Source organism: Aedes albopictus, chromosome 1, assembly GCF_035046485.1.
Source record: "Aedes albopictus strain Foshan chromosome 1, AalbF5, whole genome shotgun sequence".
Classification (NCBI taxonomy): Eukaryota; Metazoa; Arthropoda; class Insecta; order Diptera; family Culicidae; genus Aedes; species Aedes albopictus.
Window position 1 is genome coordinate 218,970,990 of NC_085136.1, and position 15,106 is coordinate 218,986,095.

The 15,106-nt window shown below is 41.2% G+C and overlaps 1 protein-coding gene across 1 annotated transcript in view; it reads left to right on the plus strand.

Annotated features, from left to right (window-relative positions):
* LOC109621577 (adenylosuccinate synthetase) overlaps positions 1 to 15,106 on the plus strand; it is an 83,217-nt gene continuing 68,111 nt past the window's right edge. Inside the window, exon 1 of the mRNA XM_029851800.2 lies at positions 1 to 698. Within this exon, the coding sequence (XP_029707660.1) occupies positions 504 to 698 (195 nt within the window). The 5' untranslated portion in view covers positions 1 to 503. The remainder of the gene's footprint in view (positions 699 to 15,106) is intronic.

Consider the following 15,106-nt stretch of genomic DNA (forward strand, 5'->3'; position numbering starts at 1 on the left):
GCTTGTGCTGTATATACAGTGTGCTAGAGCGCGCGTGGTTCCTTTGCAAAAATTCAATCTTCCTACAGCTCGGGACCGTCCGCGAGGCAGCGAATATCAGTCTAGTTTACTCGCTTTTCGCGGCGTGACTCTCGGTGTGATTGCTGGTGCTGGTGTGGTGCTCCTCTCCGGATCCGGACGACGGAAGAAAGCTCGTGTGTCGTCGGTGCAAAAATCGGCTGATTGCCACTTCCGGTGCGCGGTTTGCCATTTCGTCGTGTCCCCTAAAGGATTTCGTCATCGTTTACCGCGAGGCCCCCACGAGAAATATTGCGTTTGTTCTAGCTACCTACCATTCGCGTGACCTTTTCCGCACCGTGTGTGAGTGTGAACGAACCAACAGTGGGAAATTCGATTTATCGCTGTGTTTTATAATCACCGCGAGCAAACGTGAAAGAAGGTGTTTGAGCCAGTACCATATCCGGTCGTAATCGGAAATATCCCAGAAGCAAGAGTACAGAAAAATGTCTCAGGTGATAATGAATGGGAATGGCAATCACAGCACCCTGGCAAACAACCACAAGGAGATGCACCAGCGCTGTCTGAATCCGTACCGCTCGAAGGTGACGGTGGTCCTCGGGGCCCAGTGGGGAGACGAGGGCAAGGGCAAAGTGGTCGACATGCTGGCCACCGAAGCGGACGTCGTCTGTCGCTGCCAGGTGAGTTCCCTTCCCATATGTCCGATTCATAATTATTGACTTTCTGTCGTTTCTGTGCACCTTGCATTGGGTGGATGGATGAGTGCGTAAAAAATTGGCAAATGCCTGTTACGACAGGGACCTTGAAATCATACCAAATCGACGAACTCGTCGAATGAATGAGGACGAGAAAGAGATGTGAAAGGAACGACGAAAAGTGTTTAAAAAAGTACCTCGCCAGTGCTGGCAGTGTTTTCTGTTTTTAAATCAGCAATATAACAAGAACTCGTTTTACTAGTTCCGTAAAATAACTAAATACAACTTTACAAAACATCACGTATGAAGGTTCACCAGGAAATCAAATCTTGAAACTCCTTCAAGAGTTGCCTTTCCACCAAATTGTTCTTTCCGGAATTCTTACAGAAGTTCTCTCGAAGTTTTCGGGAATTCTTCCCAGATTATAACTTTCCTTGACCTGATAAACAGTGTAAACTAGCAGGCTACCGTTAATAAAGTTACAATTACAATTACAATTATTTTCTAAAATCGCTCCAGGAAATTTTTTTTGGTATTTGTTCAGTCGGAATTCCTTCTGGTGCTTCGATCTTGATGAAGACCATGAGATTTTGCTGCATTTCTTACTGCGGTTCCATCAAGAGTTTCTTCTGGAAATCCTCCAGGTGTCCCTTCTACAAATCGTTCTTCAGGGAATTCTGTAGGAGTTATTTTTACAAAACCTCTAGAAGTTCCTTGTGGGAAACTTCCAAGGCTTTTTGTTAGAATTCCTTCGCTTTCTGCTGGGCATTTTCTAGTAGTTTTTTTTCTTGAAATCGTTCAGGATTTTCTGGAGAAATTCCTAGATAGAATTCCTAGATCCCATACTAAACTCATGTAGAAATCCCCGAAGGAAAGTAAATAAATTTCCTGGTATAATTCTCTGAAGAAATTCATACAGGAATCTGAAACAATCCACTAAAAGCATCCAAGGTGGAATTTCCAACAGCTGAACGAACATATGTTTGGAAGCCACTGTTGTACACACGTCTCTATTTGCTGATTACTTTTGATTTTGATTCATTCGCCCAATACCCCGGACAGACATGTGATACGAGTGTGATACACGTACAACGGGTACTCAGTGTCAAGAAAATTCTAACAAGACTGACTTGAACGGAGAGAATTATGAGTGTGATAAAAACGGTGCTTTACAAAAACGGAACATACACGAAGAATACGAAAATAACAGTCGCGATGACTCAGGGAAATATGAAGGTGCATCAAAAAGTCTATTTCTCTCCGTTTCTCTATTGTTCTTTTACTTTCTCACCCTCAATAGCTCCAACTCACGCCTCGTTGTTGAAATAACTGAAGAAATTGCGGAAAGAATCTCTAGAAAAATTCTTGAATGAATTCTTGGATGAATCCCGGAAAGAATGCTTAGAGAAATCTAGGGAATTAATACAGGGGCCGTCCATATACCACGTGGACAGCTTGGAGGGGGGAGGGGGTTAGCGAAAAGTCCACGCTTGTCCACGGAGAGGGGGGTGGGGGTTCGTCAAATGTACACGTGGACAACATTAACATATAAATTAGGAAACAAGAATCAACAAACGAAACAAATTATGTCGCATTATTGATGAGATTCTCTTCAACAGTTTTTTCAAACATTTTATTTTATTATACAAAAACAATTATGGTACTGATTCACAGACTAATTTGTTTTGAATTATCAGAATTTCTAATTACTTAGTTTTCTTCATCGAGGAATATACTGGAGATTTAAAATGGAAGGTAGACCATGCAAATGTTGGTGTTTCTGTCAGAAAATTTTCTTTGAAGTTCTGTATGAATTTATCTAAGGTGGGGCTGGCTCACCGAAACTTCCGGTCCGCTTTAGTGCTTTATGCATCATTGTGGCCAGGTGTTGCTCTAGTTTTTCCAACTGTATTGTAAAGCATTAGCGGTGATCCTTGGCATACTTGTGTAAATTGGGGTAGGTACTCGAAATGTTGATCGATCACCGATTATTGCTGGCAGATGCAGTGGAAAGTTTGTCTTAATACGTATCAATCGTCTCTGACAAACGAGAAAAACTGACTTCACTGATTACCTGTCTCTGAGCCAAATTTGGTATAGAGTCTTCAGTCTCCGATTAATCGCTTCATGTTTGATGGAGGTTTTTAATCCAATGGGTTACATAGCCGCTATCCGAATGAAGAGAGTAATGTTCCGCGTAATATATCACAAATCGAAAGAGGTACGGTACATTACGTGGAGCGGATATACTGAATTGGGTACCAGACCAAGTCCCTGCTGGGTGGCGCTAAATAGGTGAGCCATAGACAATAGAATCGTCAATGTCGTAGGGCATAGTATGTGACTATTGTCGAAACAACACTATTTTTGTTAATTGTCCACTAAGCGCATAACTATGTTAGGGTCAAGATTAGGATGAAATCATTGGTAAAATATAATAACACTTTTTAGTTTGTGTAGTTCGATATTCGCATGGTTAATTATTTTATGAACAATAATTTTATTGACGAATCCGATTTAAAATAATTGAATAGTAATTTTTGTTAAGCCATATTATATTAAAATAATCACTATCATTATCAATGAATGCTATCCGCTCAAGATCTTCGCTACATTGAATTTTGAAGTACTGGAGGCTTCACTTATCAACAAATTAACAACAAACACGCTATAACAGTATCTAGAGAATCGTGGAGGGTGAGAAACCTGAACTAGTAGCAGTATTCATATAGATTAACAATTATACTCTACTATTTTCAATCATTGCAACATTATACTAATATGTGCGGGCCGCCCATTTGCGGAGTTGTGCGGCCAATTATTCTCTTTCCATTCCAGAAACGACCGTTTTGAAGCAAGAAGTGTCCCAATGGCCAACACAAACGGGACTTGTCCGAAACACACAAGATAAGTACAACAATTTTATAATCAGGCGCCCAACTCTTTCTACGACTTTGCTAATAGATAATGCAATATGCATACTTCAATATCAATTATTTGTTTGTTTGCGCGTTTGTTTATGACACTGTTGAAGCATTCGTGTCGCCGCGGAATAGTTTACAATTTATCTTATTTACATTTTTCAATTCACTTTAAAGTATCTAACACTGCTTTTACAATTGTGTATGCAAACTTGTATCTTAATTATGTTCATTATTAATAGTAGTCTGATAAAACAAGTCTAGTGATTTTTTTTTTTTACCAAGGAATAGAAAGAGTTGGTGTCATAATCAATACAATACTTGAAACTGGAAACTCCTTATTTCCCCCTATGGGTTATAGGGAGGGGCGGGACATTCGAGCCTACTCATCAGTGGAAAGGACTTGATATGCTAATCGGTTTAGCATAGGGCAGATACAAGTCTACTGGTAGACGTATCGCCCAGCGAAACAACGCAGATTGGCCACGGCTCGGGGGTGCGTTGATTATAACAGAATAACAGAATAACAGAAGTTCTGTATGAATTTATCTAAGTTTCATATCAATTTTTTAAGCTACTTCAAAGTTTCAAAATACATGTAGGGATTTGCAGGCTTATCTTAAAAACATTTTTTTGTAGGTTCCTTTAAAATTTAAGATGTTTCTAATGGATATTGAAGTCTAAGCCTCACCAATACAATTTAGTTGCTGTAAATTTTGGTTTTTGTAAGAATCTAAGAAAAATAATCTTTTCTCAACAAAAATCTAAGATTTAAAATGACCTTATCCCAACAATACAATCAGACAATCATAGATTGAATAAATATTCTAAGAAACACCAGCGGCTGTACAGACTATACATTGAACAATCACTAACATTAGGCGATAGACATTACACGAAAAACAGCCAATGAAGAATTTCCGTTTGACGAAAATTTTTCACCTACTGGAGCAAGAATCGAATCCACACTCTCACAAACATTAAACTAAATTAAAAACAATGTTGAAAACTTGTAGGTACCTATTTTGTGTTACTTGTTTGTATTCTATGTAAAGCTATGGAATATTTGTATTTTATAAAGTTTTCAATTATATTTAAGACATGTGTGGTGCCGTGTCGAAGCTATCGACTCGCCCCTCACCTGAGCTCAACACATACAAAACATTCTATACCGAACCGACACATCAGTCATAAATTGTCGTTCATTCGGAGAGACACGAATAAAGTTCATTGTTAAGTTTAGTAATTAATAATCGCGTTTTATTGATTTTATTTCTTCCGACGAGTTCGATGTCCACATTGGTGACCCGCGACGCTGAAAACCGTTCGTAATCGGTCGAAAAAACATTCAGTGCAACGAAAACAAAGATTTTTCTCGGTTTCGAAACATCGGACGCCATCTTGAACGAAATGTCGCTCGCAAACCCGAATCAGCAAAACAATTCTGTTACCGCGGCCGTCGCGGTAAAGCTTCCAGACTTTTGGAAAAGCGACCCTACGATGTGGTTCGCTCAAGCCGAAGCTCAGTTCGCGCTAGCTGGGGTGGTGCAAGACGAAACGAAGTACTACCACATAATTAGTAAAATCGATCAATCCATCATTTCGCATGTATCCGACTTGGTGCAAAACCCTCCGAAGGAAGAAAAATACAAACAAGTGAAGGAGCGACTGATTTCGCGGTTCGAAGTTTCGCCCCAGGCAAAGTTAGAGCAGCTGCTAAACGCTTGTGATCTGGGTGACATGCGCCCCTCGCACCTGCTGGCACGGATGCAGGAACTCGGATCTGGATTGAAAATCAGCGAAAGTGTCATGAGTGTTCTGTTTGTACAACGAATGCCGGAACGCGTCAAACCGATTTTGTCAATCTGTGACGGAAATTCGCTGGAGCAGCTAGCACAGATGGCGGACAAAATGGTTGAAATTTCATCACTAGCTGTCGCTTCTGCCTCTACGCTACCTGGACTAGGCCTCGAGGAACTGCAGGAGCAAATAGCCACTCTCACAGCTGAAGTGCGTCGGCTAAAAACATCCGATCCGAGAAGCCGATCGTCATCGAGGGTGCGACAAACTGGCACGCCGGCGGATACTGTCTGCTGGTATCATCGTAAGTACGGACGGAACGCTCGCCAATGCCGTGAGCCATGTGCCTTCAATGTTCCAAAAAACTAGAAACCAGTTCACCTCAAACGGCGAAGGTGGACGGAATCTGTGAAAGTCGCCGTTTATTGCTCTACGATCGCTCAACTTCTTGTCGATATTTGATCGACACAGGATCCGACGTGTCGATCGTACCAGCTTCGAAGAAAGACCGAAATCAAGGACCCTCATCGTTCCAATTACACGCCGCAAATGGGACAGTCATCAAAACATATGATTCGCGTTATGTTACAACGGACTTGGGCCTCCGCCGGCAATTCCGCTGGCAATTTGTCGTTGCTGATGTGAGTGTGCCAATTATTGGAGCCGATTTTCTTGCGTTCTACGGACTCCTGGTGGACCTCAAAAACAAACGTCTCATCGATGGTAAGACGAATCTGAAATCCAACGGCGGTCTATCAACAGCTGAAATCCACTCCGTAACAACAGTGGATTCGAATCACCCATTCCGGGATCTGTTATTAGAGTACCGAGAGGTAACGCTCCCCTCAACTATGCGCTCTGCTGTGAAGGAAAGAGACGTGAAACATCATATTCTGACCAAGGGCCCTCCAGTAGCCTATAAAGCTCGAAGATTGGCTCCAGACAAGCTCGATGCCGCGAAAAAAGAATTCCAGCTCATGTCCGACTTAGGTATCTGCCGCCCATCTGCTAGTGCTTGGGCCAGCCCATTACACTGCGTACCAAAAAAGAACGGAGAATGGCGTTTTGTAGGTGATTATCGGGCGCTCAACAAGGTAACAACTCCCGATCGGTACCCTGTCCCTCATATACATGACTTACTGAATGCTTTTCAGGGTAAGAGTGTATTTACTACGATTGATCTTGAGCGTGCCTATCACCAGATCCCGATTCAAGAAGAGGACATTCCAAAGACCGCAGTAATCACCCCTTTCGGACTCTTTGAGTTCCTGACCATGCAAAACGGATTGTGTAACGCGAGCCAGACGTTCCAGCGATACATGCACCGTATATTTGGCGATCTTGACTTCGTAGTTATTTTCATCGACGACATTTGTATCGCATCGTCAAATCCAACAGAACATCGGGAGCACGTCGAGATAGTATTCAAGCGCTTGCGAGAAAATGGGCTGGTCATTAACGTTGCAAAATGTAAGTTTGCTCAGCAGCAGGTAGAGTTTCTGGGATACCTAATCGATAAGGATGGAATTCTACCTCTTCCAGATCGAGTACACGCGGTCCGCCAGTACGAGCTTCCAACGACTGTGAAACAGCTTCGGCGATTTTTGGCCTTGGTTAACGTCTATAAGCGCTTTATTCCTCAAGCAACAGATCAACAGAGCGAGTTGCGTGCACTGATACCCGGAAATAGAAAGAACGATTGTAGAAAAGTGCTGTGGACCGAGCGAGGAAAACTAGCTTTCGAGCAATGTAAGACGTCGCTTGCAGAGGCTGCATTACTGTGTTATCCTGATCCCCGCAAACCATTAGGGCTGTTCATCGATGCATCGAATACTGCTGCTGGTGCGGTGTTGCAACAATTCGACAAAGAAGGATGGAAACCACTAGGCTTCTATTCTGAAAAATTTTCCTCAGCACAGCAGAAGTAGGGTCTGGGACCATTTGGGCAGGAGCACCTATTTTGGGCACTTGCTGCTATAACTCGATCAATTTCGAACCGATTGACTTGAATTTCTGCACACGGCTAGATACTGTGCGTATCTGATCGTATCTCAAAAATCAAGTCAATCGGTTCAAAATTGGCTGAGTTACAGCAGCAAGTGCCCAAAATAGGTGCTCCTGCCCAAATGGTCCCAGACCCTATTCAACTTTTGGGAGAGAATTGACTGCAATGAAGATGTCAGTAAGATATTTCCGTCATCTGTTAGAGGGCAGGAAATTCACGATCTTCACCGACCATAATCCGCTGACACACGCAATGACTTCGAATTCGCCATCAAGACTGCCTCACGAAGACCGGCATTTGCAGTACATCTCCCAGTTCACTCAAGACATTCGGCGCATTAGTGGCAAAGATAATGTGGTAGCAGATAAGGTAGCAGATACATTGTCTCGCGTCGATACTATTTCTATTCCTTCTGCAATTTGCTTCGAAGACATTGCTGCTGATCAGATCGGTGACAGCGAGCTTCAGCGCCTACTGCAATCTCCTTCATTGAAGTTTGAACAACGATCTGTTTCTTCAAGCGGTCCTGCTTTGTACTGTGATACATCGGTAGAAGGCAAGTTTCGTCCTTATGTTCCTCCACAGCATCGCCAACGTGTTCTTGAAGTTATGCATGGCATGTCACATTCTGGAGTTCGGGCGACTCGCCGTCTTGTGGCTGACCGGTTCATCTGGACTTCTATGAACAGGGACGTTGCGCGATTCATCAAATGTTGCGTCGACTGCCAACAATCGAAGATTCAACGCCACACTATGTCTCCAATATGCCGATTTGAACTACCAAAAAGCCGATTTCAGCATATTCACATGGATTTAGTGGGCCCGCTACCACCGTCTAATGGGTATCGATATCTGTTAACTATGGTTGACCGCTACACGCGCTGGCCTGAAGCTGTTCCTATTCCGGACATGAAAGCCGAGACTGTAGCACGAGCCTTCACTGCTACGTGGGTTGCGCGATTTGGAATCCCCCAAAAAGTCACAACGGACCAGGGTCGACAATTCGAGTCTGACCTTTTTCGAGAGTTGAACCATCTGCTGGGATCAGAGCATCTTCGTACCACTGCCTACCATCCTCAGGCCAACGGGTTGGTGGAGCGGTTCCACAGGACGCTGAAGACTGCTCTTATGTGTGCTGATTCGAAACATTGGGCAGATCGACTTCCGATGGTACTGCTCGGTATTCGAACTGCTCTCAAGGAAGATTTAGGATGGTCAGTAGCAGAACTCGTCTATGGGCAACAGCTCAGTATTCCAGGTGAATTTTTCGATACCCCGAAGCAGGAAATACACCGCACCGAGTACGCTCAAGAACTCCATCGTATTTTTGACGACTTAAAGCCCAAGGATCCGATGCATCACGCTAAAGCCAACATTTTTGTTCAACAAGAGCTCAAGGATTGCCAGTATGTATACGTGCGAATCGATATGGTCAAGAAACCTTTGCAGCGACCGTATGAAGGACCGTATAAAGTACTGGATCGCAGCGAGAAGTTTTTCGATCTGTTGATAAAGGGCAAGAAACAACGAGTTACAATCGACAGAATCAAACCTGCATTCGTCACACAGGAAGAAGTATCGGAACAGAAGACAACAGTAGTTACCTCATCTGGCCACCGTATCAGATTCCTGGTGTAACTGGAGGGGGCTCTGTGGTGCCGTGTCGAAGCTATCGACTCGCCCCTCACCTGAGCTCAACACATACAAAACATTCTATACCGAACCGACACATCAGTCATAAATTGTCGTTCATTCGGAGAGACACGAATAAAGTTCATTGTTAAGTTTAGTAATTAATAATCGCGTTTTATTGATTTTATTTCTTCCGACGAGTTCGATGTCCACACATGATTTACCAAAAAAAAAATTAAAAAAACTTTTCAAAATCACTTTCTATTTTTTTAGAAATGTGAAAAAAAACTTTTTTTCTGATGTCCACGTGGACAATGGGGGAGGGGGGTAAGGGTCAATGAAAAATCCACGCTTGTCCACGGAGAGGGGAGAGGGGGTCAAAAACCATGAGTTTTCTGTCCACATGGTATATGGATGGCCCACAAGACTGAAGAGATTCGGTTTTTCCGAAACTCAGAAAAGAACACGCGAATAACGAACAAAAACAAAGTACATATTTTATTGAAAAAAAAAAACTGCAGGTACGGCTTGTTTTGGTATGATCAATACAATACGATGCTAACGATCGCTTACGTGCTTGATCAAAGGCATCTTCGATTACACCCTCTTTCGATCGGTTACTCAACTACAATTTTCAGCGCTATAAGCTTCAGTCATTTGCTTTCTGTTGTGTAACAATCGAATTGAAGCAGTCAATGCTGAATAAAAGGGATGCTAGTCAAATATAAACCATAAGCTAATACACGGCTGCAAAACAAGCACCATACAACTATCAAACTCGGTTTTCTGAAATCGATCACTTGCCAGTGGGGCTGCCTTCACTCCACTCTATTCCAACTCCGGGAGATTTCCCGGAGGATGTGAAAACTTGAACAAATCGAATAGGAGTCCCCACTAACAAAACAGCTGCTACTATACAGTACAATTCGTTACACTGACAAATCCCCGAACCAGCAGCACTTTGAAGGTCGTTATGTGATTTCATTACAGCTAGAAGCTGTAATAAAGAAACTGAAACATTATTGTCAAAACAAACTTTAAGCGGGATATATAGCTACTACACAAATTCCTTACAGCTATCCATCTCTGTGTTGCTTTTATTGCACTTTAATTCAATGCCGGAAGATATGCAAATCGAGTAAGAGTCCCAGCCAATACAACAGCTGCTTTTATACAGTACGTTTTGTAATGTTGCCAAATACACCAAACAGCAGCACTTCAGAGCTGTTTAAAGAACACTCTTTCAGCTAGAAGCTGTGATGAAGAAGTTGTTGGCGCAACTACACAGCTTGTTCAATGTAAAAATTATTGCGTTTGACGTTTCACAAGCTTTTGCAGCAAGATGAAGTTGGGTAAGGTTTCTTGTGGCACATTTGGGTTGTTTAGTGAATAAAATATTGCTATTTTCTATAGTCTAATCGAAAGAGCTAATTTTTCTGAGTATAGCGTGATTTTATTGGACTCCAATACCTTTGTTTTGATGGTTAAATTAACAAAACAGTTCTTATTTTCGTGGATAGAATGACAGTTCAATCGATAAAATCGGCACCAACATTTCAAAAGGGCGTAACTGCATTTGGAAGTAATACCTTCTTTCAAAGCTGTAGGTCGTACTGCCTCCCTTACACTCAAACCACCGTGGTTGTCGGAAAGAGGAGAGTTTTCCCCATCTAGTACTTGTTGTGAAAAACATGGAAATCATAACACATGATCCACAGCTTTAAAATAAGGTGATGATTCCAAAAGCAGTTACGCCCTTTTGAAATGTTGGTGTCGAAATGACAGTTCGACCCGAACAAAAAAATTTCCCCATACAAACTTTAAATGCATTTTAAAAATAGTTCCCGGACTCCAAAAAATATGAAATTTTGGATTTCGACTAATTTTTGGAAGAAGAATCCGATTATGAAATAATTCGGATACCCCTAAAGAACCCAATTATGAAGCCTTGTCTGGAATAAAACAAAACTGGCTATTTTCTGTGCTATTTATATATAGCAGTGTGGTAGCGAGGACATCATCGGACCAGTGGATACAGAGATCTGGAGTTCGATTCTAAGTAGCCCGACACGAATACACCCTTCTGGTGTGAAGTTTCGTCGATAAATAATAATAATAATAATAATGGAGTTCGATTCCAAGTAGCGGCAAGTACCTAAATTATTAAATTTCCACATGTATTGCGTCACGGTACCTTTAACACGGTATCTTTAATTACATATATTTAATCGATTAATTTGAGGATGCCGTATAACTGTTATTCAACAACTGTGAAATGGCTGAAAAAGCGCTTTCTCAAGATGTTATTCAGTTAGACCAAGCCCACCCGTGGGCTTCATACTACACACGCAACAGCACGTCGTTAACGATTTTTAATCTCGTTATCAACCCATTTTCGCACCGGTCGTTCGTTTCCATGTGAGTAAAACAATGATCGGTCGCTTTTGCGCACCGGTGGTCTCTATTCTATCCGTACCATCAGTTTTTTGCACTTCTGTAAATCATCGCAATATTTTGTGTATTTCTATGGTGTTATTCCAAATCTTATTCAGTATAATAATTTGTGCTCATATTTTGAAAGAAGGGGTTTTGGATAAGACTGAAAACTGTTAGTAAAAATTGAATTCAAATAAATAATTCCCTTGGAGATTTGTACCAGTTTTGGTGCGTTTAAAGATATCATTTTCTCAATAATTTATGATTGTATTTAATCCCGGAACTCAAGCAATCTTTTTTTTTTTAAATTATATGTTTGTTGCTTACTGTATGACTTGTAGGTTGATTTTTTATCTAAAATAATATCCATCTCTTCAATATTCATGTTGCCTTTCTCGCAAGAAATTTATCTGAATTTGAGATTATGAGCATCTTTTTTAATATTTAGGTTTATTGAATAATTACATCCCTTGCATTTCCAACACATTTATAACGTAGTTGTCTCCTTTACAACTTCGCGTAGGTCAAGATTTTTGAATCCTGGTCATAGTAGAAGCTGTCTTCTAACAGTCTGCGATAAGTTTGCGCAACTTTTTTTTATTACGTGTATTTTAACATCAGCTAATTCTATACTCAGTCACAACCTTTTAGTTACAAAGCATCACTCGCAAATCTTAATATATATATTGCGATTTTTTGGATGCTGGTATATGAATATTTTGTTGGAAACAGATTGTATGCGCTTGAAGTAGACTGCGTATTTGTCAAAGTACATAATGAGCCCACTCTCCTTTTTGGCACTTCATACAACAATTGTTGTATTTTAACATCCAACGCCTTGCTTTTTCTATAACGAGGAACCTACAATATGGCAGTCCTGCACACCGCCTATTTCAATTGGTGAAACTTGGCAGCTCGACAACATTTTTTAAGATTTTTATCGGTATAATTTAGTTTTTACAAAAAGAAATAACTGTAGTGTTTCTATGATATCTGAGTTGAGTTAGGTACAGTCAATGCATCTTTGAAAAATCGTAACTACTCTTATCTAATCTCATACATACGCGGAATCACCCTGGAAAGCAATCGTGTTACTTTTCTTGTTAATACTGATGCTTGCAGTATATCAGAGATATGACACATGCATCAAAGCGGCCTGGTCTACTGCGTTGTATTTACGCGCAAAGATGATTCTTCGAAATACATGGAGTATTGCTGTGTGCGTTCAAGATGCAAACGGTGCCCAAATGCGCTCCAAACGCGGTAACAAATTAGTCTATGGTAACACAGTGTTACCAAAGGCAACATAGCAACCATAGTCAAAACCACCGCCAACCTAGGATTCAAAAGCTCCCACTGACATCGGGTTACTTATTAGAAAATCTTACCGCATTTAGTGCTCCCGCATTTGATATTTGCATTTCAAATGCACACAGCAATACAGAATATTTTATTTCGGCAAGGTACTTCTCGAATTTACAGGGGAGGAAGGATGCGTGGACGGTGAAGTGTGGGTACATTTCGCACACTTTCTTCCTAATGTCTCGTTTATTTAATTTATATTTTTAAATTTATATTTAATAAACCACTGACGACAACCATTTTCAAAAACAGGAATCAAACCAAAACTCTTTTGCCTTTTTGAAATATACACGACAAAACGAAACGCGAGGCACAGCTCTTTCAAAGCGGGGGAACTCAGCCCGGAAAGTGAAGAAAGAAAACCTTGTGGTCACTTATGACCGTCAAATGGTATCTTTTTGGGTTAGAAAATACGCACATCTTCTCACCGGAATCTGCGATGGATGACGATAATTTTGAAACTTGTCGGAACGAACTTCGCGAGTTATTTATTTGAACATTTTTCTAAATGTGCGAAACTAAGCTTTACTTGCTGCGTAGAAAACCCGGCTCAAACATGTATGTGTTAAAACAGCAAAACTCACTGAATCACTATACATTTCTTCAAATATTAGATTCGAAACGATCGGCCGAATCAAAAACTAATGGTGCGATTATGAGCAATCGTAACTATTTTTAAGAGAAAATCAATACATTTTTGATATGCATGATCCTAAAATTGGCGAAGAAGCAAAAACTTTATTCATAACATACTTAAGCAAAGCTTGTCAATTTAAACCTATTATTTTTCTGCGTTTGTATTGTCACTCTATCACAATTGTATGTCAGACAATTTGTTGTGTTATTCGTGTAACGATCTATGATATTAATTGGTTGAAAATTTCAAATATTTGATGCAAACTAAAATAAATTCCTACCTATACAAAACAAGAAAATCATTCTCTAGAAACTATATACCTGGCAACAAATCCATACTCATGTTCTTTCGTCTCCTCTTCACGCTACCCAGAGAGCTAAACGCGAGAGAGCGCACGAGCCTACGGATAGAGACCGTACTTTGCGTGTCTCTATATTCTAAGCCCTGCTACGAACCGTACGTAAACTTTTCGCTTTCGAGCCCTACTTAGCAGCGACCGGTGCGGTTCGCTTCTTTGTTCGAGGCTCTACTTAAGGGCGGACGGGACGGTCGAGGAAATATCCGCCATTGCTCTGTTTCTACTAAGATGGTAATCTCAGATTCTACTTCATATAATGGAACAAAAATCTATCATTGTGTATGCTCACTTGCAGTGCATATGCTGATTGTTTTTCAGCCTCATCTGTGCGATAGAAATCGAGATTACCATCTTTAAAATCGCGAGGCAAATTGTTAGAAAGAGAGGGAAGATAGGAAAAATAACACAGCGTCCCGATTCACCTTAACGTTAAAACGCTTGATGGAGCCCATGAGTGGGCTTGGTCTTAGTGGTTACATAGGAACCGAAAAAAGAGCTATGACTTCGTGGCATAAAAGCTGCTCGCACAGCATATACATGTGGATTAAGTTCGCCAGATTCATTGGTATAGGGCTTACATAGAAGCTTCCGTCTATATGTACAACACAGTAACTCAGCATCAAGCCGTATTGAGGACGCTTTGTCGACGTTTACATTCACAATATATGCTAGTTGGGTAGTCCTTGGCGCTGTCGCAGGGTTATGAACTGATCATCATGCAGGGCCTTGGTACAAATGTCCGCCAATTGATTTTTCGTCCCAATCGGCAATATTTCCATCTTTCCTTCAGATTTTTGCTCATGCTCATGCTTTCCTTCAGAATCTTGATCTCGTATATGTTATGCACGTTTTGATTTAAAATTCTTTGCTATACCGATACACCCGTGCTTATGTTAAAAAATCTTTACAGGTTCAATATCAATCACACCTAAGTCATTCAGAATTCCAGTCAGCCAAATTGCTTCAGTGGCTGCAGAACTCAAAGCAATATGTTCTGCTTCGCTTGAGGACATTGCAACGCTCGCCTGTTTCTTACTCGACCAAGACACCGTATTCCCGCAAACTTTGAATATGAAGCCACTTACCGATTTGCGGTCTTCTTGATCACCGGCCCAATCTGCGTCGGCAAATCCAGTCAGAGGCTGGTGGCTTTCATGTCTCTCGAACTCCATCGTCAATTGTTGTGATCCTTCATCAAGTATCGCACCACATGTTTCAGAGCTGTCCAGTGTCATTTTTCAG